Consider the following 24102-nt stretch of genomic DNA (forward strand, 5'->3'; position numbering starts at 1 on the left):
CTTCTATTTTAATTTCTGGTACTTTTGTTTTCCATAAAATCTTAAACACCTTGCCTGTGGCAACTGCACCAAGACTTGCAAAAATGTTGGATTTGTCTACCAGCTCATTCAAAGCTAAAAAACTATTTTGAACAAAAATGGCATCTTTCGGGGTTTTACCAGTGATTCAGTCTTATTTTTTGATATCTACACTTCATTTGGCAGAGTTCCTCATTTTATTCTCTGTTATTGGTTTGAAGGAATTGACAATTGTAATATGTTCAGAAATTCTAGCATGCCTATATTGATTCTTAGGTGATGATGATGATGATTATGTTTTTGTTGTTCTGGTGTGATATCTCCGAGAGATTTGCACAGAGGAATGGTGTTTATGTTGAGGAAGTCACAGAAAGATCTATCCTATGGTGTCTTCCACCACTGCAGAATGTGGGAATCGGAAGAATGTGATTTGGGGAATGATTTGAGGAATGATAAAGAAGCAGACTGAGAGATGTTTAGAGACAAGGAGAAAGGAAAGAAACATTGATTGAAAGGATCAGAACCATTTTCTTTGTCAATGACCACATCACTACTTTTTCATTATCAACTGGAGCTTTATTATAAAAATCAAAGGACCCCACTTTGATCAAATTAGGATAGGTTTTCTTTGTGTACTTGATTCTCTCTATCAATGTAAAATGTGAAAATTGGCAACAATCCTATCAACTACTTTTTTTTAAGATTATGAAGACATGCAGTCCTCTTTTATTGTCATTTAGTAATGCATGCAATATTACAATATTTCCTCCTTCACAGCAAGACTACATCAACATCACATAAAGAAATGTTAATTCTACAGCACCTGTACCTTCGATCAACAACTCTTGGCCATGGCTGCCCAGGAGAGTTCTTGAAAGAAATGGAGCAAAATCCACAAAGATCTCACGCAACAGTGGAGCAACCTTTTCAAGGGCCCGTTCTAGTTTTGCTGTGATGCTGCTTAGAAATAAAAAAAAGTAGATATAAGAATGACAATATAATTTGTGACATAATATTCCTATAATTTAATGGCACCAAGCACACCCATGATTTAATGCCAGTATTCATGAATATCAGCCATCAACATATCTTTCCATTTCTTTCTCATTCATGTTTAGTTAACTGCAGATATACTATCAGGCTCAGCCAGTTCATATGTTTCACAAATTCATTCCGTTAATTCATTTCAAATGGAAGGAATTTATACTTTATAGGTGCTAAATTATAACCTGAAACTTTCTTGCCCATTCAAATAATTTTAATCTATTGGTAAAATTTTACTTGAATTTAAAAACTTCTTAATTTATTTTGTTTCTATCATTGAAATGCTGACTCAGGTGAGTCATGGATGATAGAAAAAATGGAGGGCTATGTAGGAGGGAAGGATTAGATAGATTGAGAGTAGTTTATAACATTCGCCAACATGTTGGTCTGAAGGGCCTGTACTGCACTCTAGTGTGCCGTAGAGTTCTATATTCTATATATTCTATTTAGGTCTTCCAACAACTTCCTCATAGGATGAGCTCAAATAAGTGAAATGCATTTCTGGGATTGTAAACTTTTTAATGAGATTGGTAAATTCAGGAATGTGCTGATTACATTTTTGCTTATTATTCACAACCCTTGTTAGCACTGTAGTTCAGTGAATATCAAGGGTAAAATGTTTTTTTGTTACTCTTTGAGTGATCTATGGACGTGAACCCCAAGATTCCTTTGTTCCTCTACACTGCCAAGAATCTTGCCATTAACCCTGTATTATGCCTTTAAATTGACACCTCACACTTTGCCAGGCTGACCTCCACCTGCCACTCCTCAGCCCATCACTGCATCATGTCGATGTCCAGTTGCAACCTGCAACAATCCTTGATGCTAATCACACACCACCAACTTTCGTATCAACCGTAAATTTACTAAATCACCTTTTAACTTTCTCATCTAAGTCATTTATGAAAGTCAAAATGAGCAGGGCTTCCAAAACAGATCCATACGGAGCACCACTGGTCACCTACCTCCGGTCAAAATATATCAACTACCACCCTCTGCTTTCTATGGGCAAGCCAATTCTATATCTTCACAGCCATGTTCCTCCAGATCCCATGCCTCCTGGCTTTCTGAATGAGCATGGGGAACCTTATCAAACTCCTTACTGCAATCTAGTTGCACCACATCCACTGTTCCACCATCATCACTGTGCTTTGTCACATTCTCAAAGAATTCAATCTGGCGCATGGGGTATGATCTGCCACAAAGATATCTTTGGTTTTTGTCTAATTTTCTTTGCATTTCATTTAGTCTAAGCAAAATGAATTCATGTGAATAGAAAAAAAATGTTAACCTCAAATTCTCAGCTGAATCTTCTGGCATTGGAGCAACAGTCTGCACTGCTGGAAGATTCTTGCTGGTGGCACCATTCACAAAGCTGGAAGAGGAAGAGGAGGAAGAAGTGGAAGCAGCCTCTGCAGCACCTATTTAAGACAGCATTCAAGAATGATGGATCAATTACACTGCAGTACATCAATGTATAGCCATGTAATTCAAGCACATTAACAGAAGGGTATACTGAGTTTGGATGGTGTACTAATGAGTAAGTTGATATACAAGAATAAATTTATCTAATTATTTGCTACTATTTTTCCTGAGGTAACTGGTCTAATATCTTACATTACACTTAACATCTCAGTAGAAACAACAACAATCTAATCAAAACTACTGAAATAACCCTGGCCTGGCCACTTTATATTTTTAATATACGATAAAAGGAAAGACTTTCACAACTTCAATGCAGCCTGATGGAATTTACAATCAATAAAGCAATTATGAACTGGAGACATCTTTAATGTAGGAAAAGCAGTGGCTTATTTACAAACAGCAACCCTTCACAAACAGCAAAATGATAATGATTAGATAATCTATTTTTCATGACTTTTGTTAAATGGATACCAATGTTCAGTAGCATTTGTTAATTTGCTTTCCTGCTGGCCTAGACATCTAGAACGTTCTAGGTTTAAACGTATCCATTCTCTCAGTTGTTGTCTCTATTATATGTGTGCTAATGACAATGATTTCCAAGCACATGCTTCTAAGATATCCTTTTCTTGGAACAGTGCAGTTACTCTATACCACTGCTGACAGAGCCATTAGCTATGTCTCAGCTATTTCCTGCATTTTCTTCCCTCTTCCTGGGATGAGGAAAAACATCATTGGGGTGTTCTTCCTTGCAGAACACCCCAATATTCTCCCAGTCAAAGCAAAGCAAATGCTCTCATATTTCACCTCATAATTATCTGCATTTAACAGATTACTCTTCTCAATTTATACCACCATCAAGGAGATCTGGTGATCAGATACATTTTGTCCCTCCTTGCTTTTTCGGGATTCCAAATAAATGATTATTTTTGAAACTCTCCAATTCCCTTCTTATGGCATTTGACTACGCAGCTCTCTTTCACTTCACCAGCGAGGAGATTAACGCAATAGAAAGGAAGGACATTAGCCGGGAGGATGTGGAATCAATATGGGTAGAGCTGCATAACACTAAGGGAGTTGTGTACAGGCCACCTAACAGTAGTAGTGAGGTTGGGGATGGTATTGAACAGGAAATTAGAAACGCGTGCAATAAAGGAACAGCAGTTATAATGGGTGACTTCAATCTACATATAGATTAGGTGAACCAAATTGGAAAGGGTGCTGAGGAAGAGGATTTCTTGGAATGTATGCGGGATGGTTTTTTGAACCAACGTGTCGAGGAACCAACTAGAGAGCAGGCTATTCTAGACTGGGTATTGAGAATGAGGAAGGGTTAATTAGCAATCTTGTCGTGAGAGGCCCCTTGGGTAAGAGTGACCATAATATGGTGGAATTCTTTATTAAGATGGAGAGTGAAGGGTAATTTTGAAGGTATGAGACGTGAATTAGCTAGGATAGACTGGCAAATGACACTTAAAGGGTTGACGGTGGATATGCAATGGCAAGCATTTAAAGATCGCATGGATGAACTACAACAATTGTTCATCCCAGTTTGGCAAAAGAATAAATCAGGGAAGGTAGTGCACCCGTGGCTGACAAGGGAAATTAGGGATAGTATCAATTTCAAAGAAGAAGCATACAAATTAGCCAGAAAAAGTGGCTCACCTGAGGACTGGGAGAAATTCAGAGTCCAGCAGAGGAGGACAAAGGGCTTAATTAGGAAGGGGAAAAAAGATTATGAGAGAAAACTGGCAGGGAACATAAAAACTGACTGTAAAAGCTTTTATAGATATGTGAAAAGAAAAAGATTGGTTAAGACAAATGTAGGTCCCCTACAGACAGAAACAGGTGAATTGATTATGGGGAGCAAGGACATGGCAGACCAATTGAATAACTACTTTGATTCTGTCTTCACTAAGGAGGACATAAATAATCTTCCGGAAATTGTAGGGGACAGAGGATCCAGTGAGATGGAGGAACTGAGGGAAATACATGTTAGTAGGGAAGTGGTGTTAGGTAAATTGAAGGGATTAAAGGCAGTTAAATCCCCAGGGCCAGGTGGTCTGCATCTCGGAGTGCTTAAGGAAGTAGCCCAAGAAATAGTGGATGCATTAGTGATAATTTTTCAAAACTCTTTAGATTCTGGATTAGTTCCTGAGGATTGGAGGGTGGTTAATGTAACCCCACTTTTTAAAAAAGGAGGGAGAGAGAAACCAGGGAATTATAGACCGGTTAGCCTGACCGGTGGTGGGGAAAATGCTAGAGTCAGTTATCAAAGATGTGATAACAGCACATTTGGAAAGCGGTGAAATCATCCGACAAAGTCAGCATGGATTTGTGAAAGGAAAATTATGTCTGACGAATCTCATGGAATTTTTTGAGGATGTAACTGGTAGAGTGGATAGGGGAGAACCAGTGGATGTGGTATATTTGGATTTTCAGAAGGCTTTTGACAAGGTCCCACACAGGAGATTAGTGTGCAAAATTAAAGCACACGGTATTGGGGGTAAGGTATTGGTGTGGGTGGAGAATTGGTTGGCAGACAGGAAGCAAAGAGTGGAAATAAATGGGACCTTTTCAGAATGGCAGGCAGTGACTAGTGGGGTACCGCAAGGCTCAGTGCTGGAACCCCAGTTGTTTACAATATATATTAATGACTTAGATGAGGGAATTAAATGCAGCATCTCCAAGTTTGCGGATGACATGAAGCTGGGCGGCAGTGTTAGCTGTGAGGAGGATGCTAAGAGGATGCAGGGTGATTTGGATAGGTTAGGTGAGTGGGCAAATTCATGGCAGATGCAATTTAATGTGGATAAATGTGAGGTTACCCACTTTGGTGGCAAAAACAGGAAAACAGATTATTATCTGAATGGTGGCCGATTAGGAAAAGGGGAGGTGCAACGAGACCTGGGTGTCAGTATACACCAGTCATTGAAAGTGGGCATGCAGGTACAGCAGGCGGTGAAAAAGGCGAATGGTATGCTGGCATTCATAGCAAGAGGATTCAAGTACAGGAGCAGGGAGGTACTACTGCAGTTGTACAAGGCCTTGGTGAGACCACACCTGGAGTATTGTGTGCAGTTTTGGTCCCCTAATCTGAGGAGAGACATCCTTGCCATAGAGGGAGTACAAAGAAGGTTCACCAGATTGATTCCTGGGATGGCAGGACTTTCATATGATTAAAGACTGGATCGACTACACTTACACTCGTTGGAATTTAGAAGATTGAGGGAGGATCTTATTGAAACATATAAAATCCTAAAGCGATTGGACAGGCTAGATGCAGGAAGATTGTTCCCGATGTTGGGGAAGTCCAGAACGAGGGGTCACAGTTTGAGGATAAAGGGGAAGCCTTTTAGGACCGAGATTAAGAAAAACTTCTTCACACAGAGTGGTGAATCTGTGCAATTCTCTGCCACAGGAAACAGTTGAGGCCAGTTCATGGGCTATATTTAAGAGGGAGTTAGATATGGCCCTTGTGGCTAAAGGGATCAGTGGGTATGGGGGGAAGGCTGGTACAGGGTTCTGAGTGGGATGATCAGCCATGATTATACTGAATGGCGGTGCAGGCTCGAAGGGCTGAATGGCCTACTCCTGCACCTATTTTCTATGATTCTATGTTTCCCAATATAGTCACAGTCATACTTTATTGATCCCAGGATACAGATATTGTTTGTATACAGGGATACAAACAATATTTCCAGGTGAAGCATGGTTTTATTTGCCCTTTCTTCCAATCTAATGCATTGCAATTAATGGTCACAATGTAGTCTCCACATCCATAGGGCCATCAAATACAGAATGGGTGCTGACTTGCAGAAAACCACCACTGAGTCTGCAAAACGATCGAGTTTTCAATTGCCTGACATTTGAATTCTCCATTGCACTGCCTATTCCCATTCTAACCTATCTGGTTGTAGTATATTACACTGTTCCAATCAAGTCCAACCTGCACCTCATCCTCTGTGGTCTTTTAGACTCAATAACAGATTTTGAACAAGACAGTGCAGGTGCAGGTATAGTTTCTCTCTCCATACCATGTATCTGCGGGACGTTTCCACATTTTCCTTTTGGTTTCAGATCTTGCATTACATAAATTTTATGTTTCTTTCTTAGTTTACTCTATCTCTAAATGTTCCCAGTAAGCAGATAGCTGTTCCACAAATGAGACCACTTGAGCAACTTTAGCCTCACGCTAACAAGATGGTAACTTCATCTTATTCATCACTCCCTTCTCTCCAACACAAAAGAAATGTGCTTTCCCAGTCTGATGAAGGGTCCCTGACTTGAAACATCAACAGGTATTTCCACTGATACTGCCTGATCTACCAATGCTTTAGTATTTTGTTTTTGAATGTTCTGTCAGATTCTTTCCCAATAGTTTAGCCAATATTTCCAAGTAAATGCCTACTTATTGCATATATCTTTGTATTTGCTATGCTCAGGTAAGCTAAGAGTAAACAATCATAGATACAGAAATATCTAAGGCATTAAATAAATAAATACATTTCAAAATCTGAATGAAAATAATAATAAATGGTCATTGAATCTGCAAGAGAATTCTTGACCAAGTTCTGAATCTGTTTCATAACATAAGCTCCAAGTGGTGTTTCACTGAAACCAGCTGCATCTGGTAACCACTTTAAGAAGATAAAATCATTATAAATGTCAGTAGAGTATGAAGCACCAGCAAGTATCATCCTAGTAAACAAAGGCTCCTTTCTCTGTATGATCATGACATGTCATTACCATCTAATTTGGGGAAACAGCAAATATAGTCAACAGATAACCAACAAATCTTTTGCATGCATCCTTGTGATGATTGGGCAATTAGCTGAGATCCTTCACTTGCACTGGAATGTCCAGATTCTCAGTTCAGGTGAAGAGTCTCAACTGTAGGGATGTTGACTGTCCATTTCCCTCCACGATGCTGCCTGACCAACTGAGTACCCTCCATCACCTCTCATGTGTCCTCTGATGGAAAAGCTTAGTTCGATATACTTGAAATAATAGGGACAAGGTAACATGAAGGAACATTTTGTAAAGATGTGTAACAAACACATTAAACAATTAAGAGAAAGTAGATCATTCTGGTTCATTTTGATCATTCTTTCAATACTTAAAATAGGATTTCATAAATATTATACTGAGCATGTAATATTAACTGCTTTGGAAATACTTCTGCTCACACTTAAAGCTATCCATTAAAGTTAATACAAAAAAAAAACAAAATTGCCTTGGTTCGGTGCATAATGTTATACATTTTGCACTGAGCCAAGGTAAATGTATGGTCATAACATTTCACAATAAACAAAATCTATTTCTATTTCAACTCCTGATTCAACTGTTTAATGAATTGCTTAACTTTTATAACTAGATCTTTGTTTACTGTACCTGTAGTATTTATCATACTTTTTGGTGTGGCTGCTGCAGGAGAAATTATATTCGTTGCACTCCCAGTGACAAGACTAGCAGAACTAGAGCCACCAACTGTATTGATGGCTAGGCTCCCTGGTGGAGGTTTCTTTACTGGAACAACAACGCTCCTAATAAAACAGGGAAAAAAGTGTGTTAAATTTGCCATAGAACATAGCACAGCACAGTGCAGGCCCTTCAGCCCACATTGTTATGCTGACCTTTTAACTCACCCCACGATCAATCTAAGGTTTCTACATAGCCCTCCATTTTTCTTTCATCCAGATGTCTATCTAGGAGTCTCTTAAATATCCCTAGTGTATATACCACTACTGGCTGTGCTTTCCATGCAGTTACCACTCTTTGTAAAAAACTTACCTCTGACATTCCCCCCTCCCACCCCTATACTCATCTCCAATCACCTTAAAATTATTATTAGCCATAGCCACTCTGGGAAAAAGGTGCTGTTTGAACACTTTATCTATGCCTCTTATCATCTTATACTACTGATTTATCATCCTCTCATGAAAATGCCAGTTTATCCTCTGCATCAAGCATCTGCAAATATTTACTACTCTTTATAAGGAAAATGAGAAATCCACTAGCTACAGATACCAAGAGTATAGAGACCTAAAAGTGGATACCAGGTAACTACAAATAGAGGAAAATAAATAGAAGTACACTGTGAACAAATAATGCTTTTCTGGAAACAATGATACACATATACAGTGTATACCAAATAGCTTGTTTCTATGCATTATACAGTGCATACAAAAAGTGTTCAGCCCCCTTAGAAGTTTCCATGTTTTATTGTTTTATAACATAAAATCACAGTGGATTTAATTTGGCTTCTTTTGACACTGAGCAACACAAAAAGACTCTGGGCCAGGTACTCTGTCTGGACCGGATGCTCTCCTTGGATTCACTCTCTTGAAGGCAACCTGCACGTCATCTTCAGATACTGAGACCAAAGGAACACTGGGAAACATGGGGGTGCATGATGGTTCCTCCCTGTTCTGGTGGTCAAAGCGAGCATAAAAGGCATTGCGCTCATCTAGAAGCGAAGGTCTCCTGTCCTCTATGTTGCAAGATTTTGCTTTGTAGGAAGTTATGGCATTCAAACCAGGCCACAGGTGTCAAGCTCCTCGTTAATTCCAGTCTAGTCTAGAATCTCCACTTTGCCCAAGAGATAGCTTTCTGGAGATTATACCTGGACTTCTTGTAACATTATTGATCTCCAGACTTGAATGCTTTTGATCTGGCTCTCAGCAGGTTCCAGATTTCATTGTTCCTCTAGGGCTCCTGATTGGGGAAAACCCTGAATGATTTTGTGGGGATACTCTCATCCACAGCTGTTTTAGTGAAGTCTGTAACGACCCTGGTGTAGTCATTCAGGTCCTCAGATGAGTTTGTGAATGTAGCCTAGTCCACTGACTCAAGGCAATCCTGTAACCATTCCTCAGCCTCCTGCAACCACCTCTTGGTTGTTTTGATCTCTGAAGCCTTACTCTTTAGGCTCTGTCTGTATGCAGGTAGGAGGAGTACAGCCAAATGATCCAACTTGCCAAAATGCAGTCTCCGAAAGGAACGATAGGCATTTCTTATTATAGTTAACAGTGGCCTAATTTCTTGGGACCTCTGGTGCAACAGGTTACATGATGGTGATAAATGGGCATGGTTATCTCCAAACAGGCCATGGTTAAAGTTGCTGACTATAATTTGAAATGCGTCAGGATGGGCTGTTTCTTGTTTACAGACAGTATTGTGCAGTTTCGCGAGTGCTTATAATTGGCCGCTGGCAGTATGTAAACTGCAGTCAGGATCACAGATGAGAACTCTCAAGGCAAATAGAATAGTCCACATCTAATACTTAGTTGTTCTAAGTCAGGGGAACAAGAAGTTGACATAAATCCAATGTCCGTGCACCAGCAAGAAATGACTAAAAACCATGTGAATCATTATGAATTGTTATTTGGAAAACAAGAATATTGACGTTATATCCAAATCAAAGGTGATGATTAATCAGCATTTGGAGGGAAATTAAAAATCTGGCTGAGTGGTGCCACAACAACTTCTCACTCAATATCAGCAAGACCAAGGAGCTGATTATTGACCTCAGGAGGAGGAAACCAGAGCCAATCCCCTTCAGGGAGATCAGAGGTAGCAAGGGTCAGCAACTTTAAAATCCTCAGTGTTATCATTTCAGTGGATCTATTCTGGGCCCAGCATGCAAGTGCAATTACAAAGAAAGCACATTAGCAATTCTACTTCCTTATGAGTTTGCAAAGTTTTAGCATGATATCTAAAATTTTGACAAACTTCCAGAGATGTGTGGTGGAGAGTTTATTGACAGGTTGCATCATAGCCTGGTATGGAAACATCAATGACCTTGAACAGAAAACCCTACAAAAAGTAATGGATATGGCCTAGACAATCCTGCGCAAAGCCCTGCCCACCACTGAACACATCTATAGAAACTGCTATTGCAGGAGAGCAGCATCCATCATCAAGGATTCCCATTATGCAATCTATGCTCTCTTCTTGTTGCTGCCATCAGGAAGAAGGTACATGAGCCTCAAGATCACACACCAAGTTCAGGAATAGTTATTACTCCCCAACCACAGGCTCTTGAACCACACGCATAACTTCAATCACCCCAAGGACTCTTTATCTCATGTTGTCAATATTTATTGTTTATTTATTTATTATTACTTTTATTTTCTGCTTTTGTATTTGCATTACCTGCTGTCCTTTGTACATTGGCTGTTTGCCTGTCCTATTGGGTGTGGTCTTTCATTGATTATTTCGTGTTTCTTAGATTTATCGTGCATGGCCTCAAAAAAACGAATCTTAGGGTTACATATGTTTAACATGTATGTACTTCAATAATAAATTTACTTTGGAATTTGAATATTAACTATAATGGTTCATTTGCGATATACAGGAGGCTCAGCTCATTCAAGCAAACAACTGGGCAAGAAGCAAAAGCAGATGCTGCCACACCAGGACCAGTACCAGGTACTTTTATAAATTGTGTTTAGCAGAGTTACCAAAGCAAAGAAAATTGACAGGAGCATCATCACATATGCCATCTGAGATTATAAACTAGATATCTAAAAACTTAGGCAAAGAGCTAGAAAAAAAGAAAGCTGTATACTCAGGTGAAGACATTTACATTGAATAGGTTAGGACTGTATTCCTTAGAACATCAAAGATTGAGAGGGGATTTGATTAAGGTATACAAAATTATAAGTGGTATAGATAGGGTAAATGCAAGCAGGCTTTTTCTACTGAGGTTGGGTGCGATCGCAACTAGAGATCATGGATTAAGGGTGAAAGGTGAAAAGTGTAAGGGGCACACAAGAGGAAACTTCTTCACTCAGAGGGTCATGACAGCGTGGAATGAGCGCTGAATGTGAGTTCAATTTCAGTGTTTAAGTTTGGATAGGTACATGGATGGTAGGGGTATGGAGGGCTATGGTTCCAGTGCAGGTCAATGGGAGAATGCAGCTTAAATGGTTCAACAAGGATTAGACGGGCTAAAGGGCATGTCTCTGTGCTTGTCTCTATGACTCCATGACTCTACATGGAAATTCAAAGTTTGAGGCTAACGTTGCTGAAATGATGATTTAATTAAAATTGGAGATGTATAAAGTCTCAGAATTGAAACAATATGTATTGGAGGATCAAAAGGCTAAAGGAAATGAGACAGCATAAGTAAGACCATGAAGCGAGATGAAAATCTAAGCAAATGTTTAATCAGGGGCCGAAGTAAGGCAGCAAGCACAAGATGACATGTGAATAGAATAAATTTACTTTGATTTCCTTTGATTTTTAATCATTTAAAATATAGAGGCTCACACATTGATATCTTCAGGTCACAGCTTTGTGAAAGAGAAAACTTCTTTAGCAGTTAGTTTAATTTTTTGAGATGGAGGGTTTAGTTCATTGAGTTATAATCTTGTGTGAAATATCTGAATTTTTGAGCGTACTGAATGATCTCAGATACATAAAGGCAATGATAAGATTGGCCTATTAGGAATCACTTGGAATAGTCTGTAATCAGTCTTTAGGAAGAGCTTCAGCAACAGATGCACTGGAGCAAGAGATACAAGTCTAGTTATTTTATAGAGACGGACATAGCTGGATAGACATAGAACATAGAACATAGAACAGTACAGCACAGTACAGGCCCTTCGGCCCACAATGTTGTGCCGATCCTCAAACCCTGCCTCCCATATAAGCCCCCACCTTAGATTCCTCCATATACCTGTCTAGTAGTCTCTTAAACTTCACTAGTGTATCTGCCTCCACCACTGACTCAGGCAGTGCATTCCACGCACCAACAACTCTCTGAGTAAAAAACCTTCCTCTAATATCCCCCTTGAACTTCCCACCCCTTACCTTAAAGCCATGTCCTCTTGTATTCAGCAGTGGTGCCCTGGGGAAGAGGTGCTGGCTATCCACTCTATCTATTCCTCTTATTATCTTGTACACCTCTATCATGTCTCCTCTCATCCTCCTTCTCTCCAAAGAGTAAAGCCCTAGCTCCCTTAATCTCTGATCATAATGCATACTCTCTAAACCAGGCAGCATCCTGGTAAATCTCCTCTGTACCCTTTCCAATGCTTCCTCATCCTTCCTATAGTGAGGTGACCAGAACTGGACACAGTACTCCAAGTGTGGCCTAACCAGAGTTTTAAAGAGCTGCATCATTACATCGCGACTCTTAAACTCTATCTCTCGACTTATGAAAGCTAACACCCTATAAGCTTTCTTAACTACCCTATCCACCTGTGAGGCAACTTTCAGGGATCTGTGGACATGTACCCCGAGATCCCTCTGCTCCTCCACACTACCAAGTATCCTGCCATTTACTTTGTACTCTGCCTTGGAGTTTGTCCTTCCAAAGTGTACCACCTCACACTTCTCCAGGTTGAACTCCATCTGCCACTTCTACATCCTATCAATGTCTCTCTGCAATCTTTGACAATCCTCTACACTAACTACAACACCACCAACCTTTGTGTCGTCTGCAAACTTGCCAACCCACCCTTCTACCCCCACATCCAGGTCGTTAATAAAAATCACGAAAAGTAGAGGTCCCAGAACAGATCCTTGTGGGACACCACTAGTCACAATCCTCCAATCTGAATGTACTCCCTCCACCACCACCCTCTGCCTTCTGCAGGCAAGCCAATTCTGAATCCACCTGGCCAAACTTCCCTGGATCCCATGCCCTCTAACTTTCTGAATAAGCCTACCATGTGGAACCTTGTCAAATGCCTTACTAAATCCATATAGATCACATCCACTGCACTACCCTCATCTATATGCCTGGTCATCTCCTCAAAGAACTCCATCAGGCTTGTTAGATGTGTGGTGTAGATTCATCAAGGGATCAAATATGACACCCAATCTGGTCCTTCTTACACAACCAACATAAAGGGATCGAGTGAAGAGTGATCTACTAGGGAACATAGCTTGTGGTTTGTATTACCAATATTTTGTTGCAGGAAAGTTTTTATTGTGAACATTAAGGATATCCATTACTCAAAAATTCAGATATTTCACTCAAGATTATAACTCAATGAACTAAACCCTCCAGCTCAAAAACTTAAACTGCTAAATAAGTTTTCTCTTTCACAATGACTTGAAGATATCAATGTGTGATCCTCCATATTTTAAATGATTAAAAATCAAAGGAAATCAAAGTAAATTTATTATCAAGGTACATGTATGTCACCATTTACAACCATGACATTCATTTTCTTGTGGGAATACACAGTAAATCCAAGAATCAATGAAAGACCACACCCAACAGGATGGACAAACAACCAATGTGCAAAGGACAACAAACTGTGCAAATATGAAATATAAATAATAACAATAATGATAAATAAAAAATAAACATTAAATATCAAGAACATGAGATGAAGAATCTTTGAAAGTGAGTCCATAGGTTGCGAGAACAGTTCAGTAATAGTGCAAGTGAAGCTGAGTGAAGATATCCTCACTGGTTCAAGAGCCTGATGGCTGAGGGGTAATAACTGTTATGGAACCTGGTGCTGTGGGTCCTAAAGGTCCTGTACCTTCTTCCTGATGGCAGCAGCAAGAAAACAGCAAGACCTACATGATCGGGGTCCTAAACGAAGGAAGCTGCTTTCTTGCAACAGCACTCCGAGTAGATGCGCTCAGTGGTGGTGAGGACTTTACCCATGATGGACTGAGCAATATTCACTACATTTTGTAGGATTTTCTGTTCAAGGGCATTGGTGTTTCCATACCAGGTTGCGATGCAACCAGCCAATAAACTCTCCATACATCTACAGAAGTTTATCAAAGTTTTATGTCATGCCAAAACTTCGCAAAATTCTAAGGAAGTAAAGGCACTACTGTGCTTTCTTCATAATCGTACTTGTACATTGGGCCCGTGACAGACCTTCTGAAGTGCTAACACCAAGGAATTTAAAGTTGTTGATCCTCTTCACTTCCGATCCGCTCATGAACCTCCGGTTTCCTCCTCCTAAAGTTAATAAACAGTTTCTTGGTATTGCTGATATTAAGAGACGTTATTGTTGAGATATTACTCAGCTAGAATTTCATTCTCCCTCCTATACACTGACACCACTTTTGGTCAACATCAGTGGTGTCGTCAGCAAACTTAAATATAGCATTGGTACTGTGCTTAGCCTCACAGTCGTAAGTACAAAGCGTGTAGGACAGGGAGGTAAGCAGCAGCCTAGTAGTGCACTCGTGCTATTGGAGATTGTGAAGGAAATGTTGTTGCCAATCTGAAGCGACTATGGTCTGCAAGTGAGGGGATGATAATGTTGAAAGCCAACCTGTAGTCAATGAAGAGCATCCTAATGCATGCATGGCATCTGCTGTGGACCTGCTGTGCCGGTAGGCAAATTGGGGTGCATCCAAAGCACTTCTGAGGCAGGAGTTGATGTTTCATCCAGCAACCTCTAAGTACTTCAGCACAGTGGATATAAGTGCTACTGGACAATAGTCATTAAGGCAGATTACCATATTCTTCTTAAGCACTGGTATAATTAAAGCATGTCTGAAGTAGAATGGTACCTCAGACTGCCAAAGCGAGATGTTAAAGATACTGGTGAATACTCTAGCCAAGTAACAACATCTCCTTCACAATTTCCATTTGCAGAAGTGCACCTCAAGGCTGTGTGCTTAGCCCCCTGCTCTAATTGGTTTATACTTATGACTGTGAAGCTAAACTTAACTCCAGTGCCAATTCCGGTCAAGATGGCACCTGCGCACAAACTCCTTTGGTTGACATCTTCTGAATAGATCATAAAACCATATTTCACTTCTTTTATATATGTTATGTTTGTTTTTTCAACTTGAATGTGATTCTGGAACTGTTGGAGCCTGTGATTTGCTGTTTGGAGATTGTTTGGGTATTTCAGCATGCGCGAACGTCGTGATGAGAAGACTCCATTTCACCAATTAAAGCTTCTATTGTTTGCTGATTAATGCAACAGGGGAAATTGAAACGTCAAGGCGAATGTGGAAAATGAGTGCCGGCTGCCTGCCTTTTGATTGCTGGAGGATCACTCTGCTACAGAGAGGGGCGACTGCCTTTTGATCACTTGTGGGATTGCTCCTGTCCGATAGAGGAGACTGCCTTTTGATCACTGGTGGGATCACTCTGCTACGGAGCAGGGAAACTGTCTTCTGATCACTGGTGGAATCACTCTACTACAGCGAGGGGAGACTGCCTTTTGATCACTGGTGGGATTGTTCTGCTACGGAGAGGGGAGACTACCTTTTGATTGCTGGAGGATTGTTGTGCTGTGGAGAGGGGAGACTGCCTCGGTGCCGGGGAATGTTACCCAGGTATTCTGTGTGTTGGATATGGACTTGAACTATATACCATTTTCAGTCTTAGTTTTTTTATTATTCTGTGTTTTTCACCTGATCTTTCTCATTTTTTTATGTGCGGGGAGGGGAATTTAGGGGTCGATGTGGCTGTTCCATTTTTGTTTGTTTTTTTTTGTGCAGGGAGCAGGGATTTGGGGGTTAATGATTTTGCTGCCGTTCTTTTCTTTCTTGGTTTTGTGGTCACCTGGAGAAGAATTTCAGAGTTTTATACTTCGATAATAAAAGAGCTTTTGAACTTTTGAACTTTTGCACACTCAGCCAGGCACCCCATCTGGGCCGGATGCTTTTCATGGGTTCACAATCCTGAAGGATGCTCTCACATCGGCCTCAGAGACTGAAATCACAGGGTCATTGGGTGTTGCAGGAGTTCGTGAAGATCTCTCCACGTTTTGATGGTCATATGAGCATAGAGACCAATGAGTTCATCTGGAAGTGAAGCGCCATCATCATCTATGTCACTTGGTTTTATTTTGTAAGAGGTAATAGCATTCAAGCCCTGCCACAGCTGTCATGCAACCCCAAATGACTAAACTTTGGTCTGGAATTGCTACTTCACGCGTGAAATGGCTTTTTGGAGATTGCACCTGGACGTCTTGTATCTTTCTTCGTTGCCAAACCTGAATGCCACTGATCTGGCCCTGAGCAGATTGCAGACCTCATGGTTCATCCAGGGCTTCTGGTTGGGGAAGACTCTGAATGATTTTGTGGGGACAACTTGAATACTACTGTCTTAATAAACTATGTGACAACAGTGATATATTCGTTCACATCCTCTGATGAATCCTTGAACACAGCCCAGTCCGCCAACTTGAAGCAATCCGCAGTTGCTCCTCTATCTCCTGCAAACACCTCTTTGTTGTCTCTGCAGCTTTTCTCTTGAAGCTTTTGCCTGTATGCAGGTAAGAGAAGGACAGCCAAGTGATCAGATTTCCCACAATGTTGCCTAGGCATAGAATAGTAGGCAATCCTAATTGTAGGATAGCACTGGTCAAGTATGTTGGGACCCTGGTGCTGCAAGTAATATGCTGCAGAGATTTCTTCAAACAAGCCTGATTGAAATCCTCAATTATAATTTGAAATGCATTTGGGTGGTAGTTTCTTGTTTCATGATCGCAGCATTCAATATCCTAAGTGCCTGCTTAATGATGTCTTTCCGCAGTATGTAAACTGCAGTCAGGATCACGGAGGAGAACTTCTCTTGGTAAGGAGAATGGTTGACACTTAATCTTTGGATGTTCCAGGTCAGCAGTACAAGACTGTGACAAGTCCAAGACTGCTGCCTCCGAGCACCACAGAGAGCTTATCGTGAAACACAGATCCTCACCTTTTGCCTTCTCTGAACTAGCAGTTTGGTCAAGCCTGTGCATCAAGAAGCCCCTGGATCTGATTGCTGAATCCAATGTATTCAGAGTGAGCCATGTCTTCATGAAAGAGAGAATGTAGCAATTCCTCATTTCCTTCTGAAAGTGGAATCTTGCCCTCAGGTTCTCAATCTTGTTCTCCAGCGACTGTACATTTGCTAACAAGATGCTGGGTAGAACTTCCATTGCTTGGCGTTCCAGCCTGGCTTGTAGTCCTCCTCTCCTCCCTCTCTTCTAGCAACGGTGATGTATCTTCATCCACTTAAAAGTGCCATACCTGCATGCTTGAGCATTAAGTCCACCATGTCTTTCGGAAAATTTCAGGCTGCTGATTGCAGTGGGTGTAATTCAGAAGAGGTATTTTTAGAAGTTCTGTAATCAGCCTGCAACATGTTGCCATGGTTCACCGGTGCCATCTCATTAATCATGAATTATCAAGGATATTCATTATCATGGGTTATTTTTCCACAACCAAAGACCACAAGAATATTATCCTGAAGAAGGGTCTTAGCACAAAATGTTGACTGTTTATTCATTTCCATAGATGCTGCCAGACATAGAAACATTGAAAATCTACAGCACATTACAGGCTCTTCCACCCACAATGTTGTGCTGACCATGTAACAGACTCTAGAAGCTGCCTAGAATTTCCCCACTGCATAGCCCTCCATTTTTCTAAGTTCCATATACATGGCTGTCTTTCGGCTCGGGACAAGAAGAGCGGTGTGGGAACTGAATTCTGAAGGAAGGCAGTTTTTTTTTAAAACTTCTTCAAGTGCAAGAAGGACGAGACTGCGCAGCCGCGTGACGTAGACAGGACAGTGCAGAGAGTTTAAAAAGGAAGGGTACTTCCAACGGCTGTCTTTTGGATCGGGACAAGAAGAGCAACGTGGAAGCTGAATTCTGAAGGAAGGCAGTTTTTTAAAAAACTTCAAGTGCAAGAAAGACAAGACTGCACAGGTGCGTGACACAGACAGGACAGCACGGAGAGTTTAAAAAGGAAGGGTACTTCCAACGGCTGTCTGTTGGATCAGGACAAGAAGAGCGGTGTGGGAGCTGAATTCTGAAGGAAGGCAGTTTTTTAAAAGAACTTCCTCGAGTGCAAGAAGGATGAGACTGCGCAGGCGCGTGAGATAGACAGGATAGCGCTGAGAGTTTAAAAAGGAGACCACCCGATACAGCGGGCAACGGAGTGAGTGGTAGCAGAGTGTAGGGCTTAGGCTTTAATGGGCTTCGGTGGTAACGGGAAGAGGCGAGGGCGAGGCACCAACTCTTTTTGCCCCCCCTTGGCAAATCCGCCCAGACAGACAGGAACAGCAGGACTCACACAGCTAACGGTACGAGATAACGGTTTAAAAAGTTCAAACACGAGAAATTCTGCAGATGCTGGAAATTCAAGCAGCACACATCAAAGTTGCTAGTGAACGCAGCAGGCCAGGCAGCATCTCTAGGAAGAGGTACAGTCGACGTTTCGGGCCGAGACACTTCGTCAGGACTAACTGAAGGAAGAGCTAGTAAGAGATTAGAAAGTGGGAGGGGGAGGGTGAGATCCAAAATGACAGGAGAAGACAGGAGGGGGAGGGATGGAGCCAAGAGCTGGGCAGGTGATTGGCAAAAGGGATGTGAGAGGATCATGGGACAGGAGGCCAAGGGAGAAGGAAAAGGGGGAGGAGGGGGGAAAAAACCCAGAGGATGGGCAAGGGGTATAGTCAGAGGGACAGAGGGAGAAAAAGGAGAGAGAGAGAGAAAGAATGTGTGTATATAAATAAATGACGGATGGGGTACAAGGGGGAGGTGGGGCATTAGCGGAAGTTAGAGAAGTCAATGTTCATGCTATCAGGTTGGAGGCTACCCAGACGGAATATAAGGTGTTGTTCCTCCAACTTGAGTGTGGCTTCATCTTTACAGTAGAGGAGACCGTGGATAGACATATCAGAATGGGAATGGGATGTGGAATTAAAATGTGTGGCCACTGGGAGATCCTGCTTTCTCTGGCGGACAGGGCATAGGTGTTCAGCAAAACGATCTCCCAGTCTGCGTTGGGTCTCGCCAATATATAGAAGGCCACATCGGGAGCACCGGACGCAGTATATCACCCCGGCCGACTCACAGGTGAAGTGTCGCCTCACCTGGAAGGACTGTCTGGGGCCCTGAATGTGGTAAGGGAGGAAGTGTAAGGGCATGTGTAGCACTTGTTCCGCTTACAAGGTTAAGCGCCAGGAGGGAGATTAGTGGGGAGGGATGGAGGGGACGAATGGACAAGGGAGTCACGTAGGGAACGATCCCTGCGGAAAGCAGAGAGGTGGGGGGAGGGAAAGATGTGCTTAGTGGTGGGATCCCGTTGGAGGGGGCGTAAGTTACTGGTGGGGTGGTAGGTGAGGACAAGGGGAACCCTATTCCTAGTGGGGTGGCGGGAGGATGGAGTGAGAGCAGATGTGCATGAAATGGGAGAGATGCGTTTGAGAGCAGAGTTGATGGTGGAAGAAGGGAAGCCCCTTTCTTTAAAAAAGGAGGACATCTCCCTTGTCCTGGAATGAAAAGCCTCATCCTGAGAGCAGATGCGGTGGAGACGGAGGAATTGCGAGAAGGGGATGGCATATTTGCAAGAGACAGGGTGAGTCAGTAGGCTTATAGTAGACATCAGTAGATAAGCTGTCTCCAGAGATACAGCCAGAAAGATCTAGAAAGGGGAGGGAGGTGTCGGAAATGGACCAGGTAAACTTGAGGGCAGGGTTAAAGTTGGAGGCAAAGTTAATGAAGTCAACGAGCTCAGCATGCGTGCAGGAGGCAGCGCCAATGCAGTCGTCAATGTAGCAAAGGAAAAGTGGGGGACAGATACCAGAATAGGTTTGGAACATAGATTGTTCCATAAGGCCAACAAAAAGGCGGGCATAGCTAGGACCCATACGGGTGCCCATAGCTACACCTTTAGTTTGGAGGAAGTGGGAGGAGCCAAATGAGAAAAAAGTTTGTCTGTTTGGTGAGGTAAATGGGTGAGAAGACTTATTTTTCCTGTTTCGTTCCTGTAGAATTAGATAGCATGCCTGCAGGGTTAGTGCTTTGTTCAGGGTGTCAGATGTGGGAATCCTGGGAGACCTCCAGCCTCCCTGATGGCCACACCTGCACCAGGTGCACCGAGATGCAGTTCCTCAGAGACCATGTTAGGGATCTGGAGCTGCAGCTTGATGACCTACTGCTTATTAGGGAAAGTGAAGAGGTGATAGACAGGAGCTACAGGGAAGTAGTCATTCCTAGGCTACAGGGGTCAGAAAACTGGGTGACTGTCAGGAGAGGGAAGGAAAATGCCTGGATAGTGGAGAGCACCCCTGTGGCTGTCCCCCTCAGCAACAAGTGTCTTATTCTGGATGCTGTTGAGGGGGATGATCTGACAGGGGATGCCCACGGTGACCAGGTCTCTGGCACTGAGCCTGGCACTGTTGTGCAGGAGGGAAGGAGGGAGAAGAGGAATGTAATAGTCATTGGGGATTCCACAGTCAGGGGAACAGACAGGAGATTCTGTGAGCCTGATAGAGATACCCGCATGGTGTGTTCCTCCCAGGTGCCAGGGTATGGGATGTCTTGGATCGAGTCCATAATATTCTGAAGGGAAAGGGCGAGCAGCCAGTTGTCTTGGCACATGTTGGTACCAATGACATAGATAGGAGAAGCAAGAAGGTCCTGAAGAGAGATTCCCGGGAGTTAGGAAGGAAGCTGAGAAGCAGGACCTCCAGGGTAGTAATCTCGGGATTGCTACCTGTGCCACGTGCTAGCGAGGGCAAGAATAGTAGGATCAGGCAGATGAATGCGTGGCTGAGAGACTGGTGCAGGGGGCAGGGCTTCAGGTTCTTGGATCACTGGGATCTCTTCTGTGGGAAGTATGAACTGTTCAAAATGGACGGGTTACACCTGAACCTGAAGAGGACCAATATCCTGGTGGGAAGGTTTAATAGAGCTGTTAGGGAGGGTTTAAACTAATTTGGCATGGGGATGGGAACCGGAATGATAGAACAGAGGAAGGGGAAAACAGAAATAAATCTAAGATAGTGAGCAGTAAAGATGTCAGGAAAGACAGGCAGGTGATGGGGAAAATTTGCAGCCATTGGGATGAGTTGCAGTGCAATCAAAGCAAGAAATACCAAATACTGGTCTTAAGGTGTTATACTTACATGCACGCAGCATAAGGAATAAGGTGGATGATCTTGTCGTACAGCTACAGATTGGCAGGTATAATATTGTGGCCATGATTGAGACGTGGCTAAAGGATGCATGTCTCTGGGAGCTGAACGTCCAAGGATACAAGGTGTTATCGGAAGGATAGGCAGGTAGGTAGAGAGGGTGGCGTGGCTTTGTTGGTAAGAAATTATATCAAATAATTAGAAAGAGGTGACATAGGATCAGAAGGTGCAGAGTCTTTATGGGTTGAGCTAAGAAATTGCAGGGGTAAAAAGACCCTGATGGTAGTTATATACAGGCCTCCAAACAGCTACAGTGATGTGGACTACAAATTACAATTGGAAATAGAAAAGGCTTGTCAGAAGGGCAGTGTTATGATAATTGTGGGGGATTTTAACATGCGAGTGGATTGGGAAAATCAGGTCGGCACTGGATCTCAAGAGAGAGAATTTGTAGAATGTCTGCGAGATGGCTTTTTAGAACAACTTGTTGTTGAGTCCACTAGGGGATCGGCTGTACTGGATTGGGTATTGTGTAATGAACCGGAGGTGATTGGAGAGATTGAGGTGAAGGAACCCTTAGGAGGCAGTGATCATAACATGATTGAGTTCACTGTGAAATTTGAAAAAGAGAAGCCGAAATGCAATGTGTCGGTATTTCAGTGGAGTAAAGGAAATTACAGTGGCATGAGAGAGGAACTGGCCAAAGTTGACTGGAAAGGGACACTAGCGGGGAGGATGGCAGAGCAGCAGTGGCTGGAGTTTATGCGAGAAGTGAGGAAATGCAAGACAGATATATTCCGAAAAAGAAGAAATTTTCCAATGGAAAAAGGATGTAACCGTGGCTGACAAGAGAAGTCAAAGCCAAAGTTAAAGCAAAGGGAAGGGCATACAAGGAAGCAAAAATTAGTGGGAAGACAGAGGATTGGGAAGTTTTTAAAAGCCTACAAGAGGAGACTAAGAAGGTCATTAAGAAGGAAAAGATGAACTATGAAAGGAAGCTAGCAAATAATATCAAAGAGGATACTAAAAGCTTTTTCAAGTATATAAAGAGGAAAAGACAGGTGAGAGCAGATATAGGACCGATAGAAAATGATGCTGGAGAAATTGTTATGGGAAATAAGGAGATGGCGGAGGAACTGAACGAGTATTTTGCATCAGTCTTGACTGAGGAAGACATCAGCAGTATACCGGACACTCAAGGGTGGCAGGGAAGAGAAGTGTGCACAGTCACAATTATGACAGAGAAAGTACTCAGGAAGCTGAATAGTCTAAGGGTAGATAAATCTCCCGGACCAGATAGAATGCACCCTCGTGTTCTGAAGGAAGTAGCTGTGGAGATTGCGGAGACATTAGCAATGATCTTTCAAAAGTCGATAGATTCTGGCATGGTTCCAGAGGACTGGAAATGTTACTCCGCTATTTAAGAAGGGGGCAAGGAAGCAAAAAGGAAATTATAGACCTGTTAGCTTGACATCGGTGGTTGGGAAGTTGTTGGAGTCGATTGTCAAGGATGAAGTTATGGAGTACCTGGAGGCATATGACAAGATAGGCAGAACTTAGCATGGTTTCCTTGAAGGAAAATCCTGCCTGACAAACCTATTACAATTTTTTGAGGAAATTACAAGTAGGCTAGACAAGGGAGATGCAGTGGATGTTGTATATTTGGACTTTTAGAAGACCTTTAACAAGGTGCCACACATGAGGCTGCTTAACAAGATGAGCCCATGGAATTACAGGAAAGTTGCATACGTGGATAGGGTGTTGGCTGATTGGCAGGAAACAGAGAGTGGGAATAAAGGGATCCTATTCTGGTTGGCTGCCGGTTACCGGTGGTGTTCCACAGGGGTCTGTGTTGGGGCTGCTTCTTTTTACATTGTACATCAACAATTTGGATTATGGAATAGATGGCTTTATGGCTAAGTGCGCTGATGATACAAAGATAGGTGGAGGGGCCGGTAGTGCTGAGGAAACAGTCTGCAGAGAGATTTGGATAGATTGGAAGAATGGGCAAAGAAGTGGTAAATGAAATACAATGTTGGAAAGTGTATGGTTATGCACTTTGGCAGAAGAAATAAACGGGCAGACGATTATTTAAATGGGGAGAGAACTCAGAATTCTGAGATGCAACGGGACTTGGGAGTCCTCGTGCAGGATACCCTTAAGGTTAACCTCCAGGCTGAGTCGGTGGTGAAGAAGGCGAATGCAATGTTGGCATTCATTTCTAGAGGAATAGAGTATAGGAGCAGGGATGTAATGTTGAGGCTCTATAAGGCGCTGGTAAGACCTCACTTGGAGTACTGTGGGCAGTTTTGGTCTCCTTATTTAAGAAAGGATGTGCTGACGTTGGAGAGGGTACGGAGAAGATTCACTGGAATGATTCCAGGAATGAGAGGGTTAACACATGAGGAACCTTTGTCCGCTCTTGGACTATACTCCTTGGAGTTTAAAAGAGTGAGGGGGGACCTCATAGAAACATTTTGGATGTTGAAAGGCATGGACAGAGTGGATGTGGCAAAGTTGTTTCCCATGATGGGGGAATCTAGTACGAGAGGGCATGACTTAAGGATTGAAGGGCGCCCATTCAGAACAGAGATGCGAGGAAATGTTTTTTAGGCAGAGGGTGGTGAATCTATGGAATTTGTTGCCACGGGTGGCAGTGGAGGCTAAGTCATTGTGTGTATTTAAGGCAGAGACTGATATGTATCTGAGTAGCCAGGGCATCAAAGGTTACGGTGAGAAGGCGGGGGAGTGGGACGAAA

General features: G+C 42.4%; 1 protein-coding gene across 9 annotated transcripts in view; it reads right to left on the minus strand.

Moving 5' to 3' along the window:
* The window catches only part of nbeaa (neurobeachin a), a 908137-nt gene that overhangs the window by 444636 nt on the left and 439399 nt on the right, over window positions 1–24102 (minus strand). For 5 of the 9 annotated variants that reach the window (XM_072262897.1, XM_072262904.1, XM_072262902.1 and 2 more), the window contains 3 exons: window positions 7879–8030; window positions 2354–2483; window positions 842–975 (listed from right to left, as the gene is read on the minus strand). In XM_072262897.1, the coding sequence (XP_072118998.1) occupies window positions 842–975; window positions 2354–2483; window positions 7879–8030 (416 nt within the window). The remainder of the gene's footprint in view (window positions 1–841; window positions 976–2353; window positions 2484–7878; window positions 8031–24102) is intronic. The other 4 variants (XM_072262905.1, XM_072262903.1, XM_072262898.1 and 1 more) reach the window with 2 other exon arrangements.

This window comes from Mobula birostris, chromosome 7, assembly GCF_030028105.1.
Source record: "Mobula birostris isolate sMobBir1 chromosome 7, sMobBir1.hap1, whole genome shotgun sequence".
NCBI classification, from domain to species: domain Eukaryota; kingdom Metazoa; phylum Chordata; class Chondrichthyes; order Myliobatiformes; family Myliobatidae; genus Mobula; species Mobula birostris.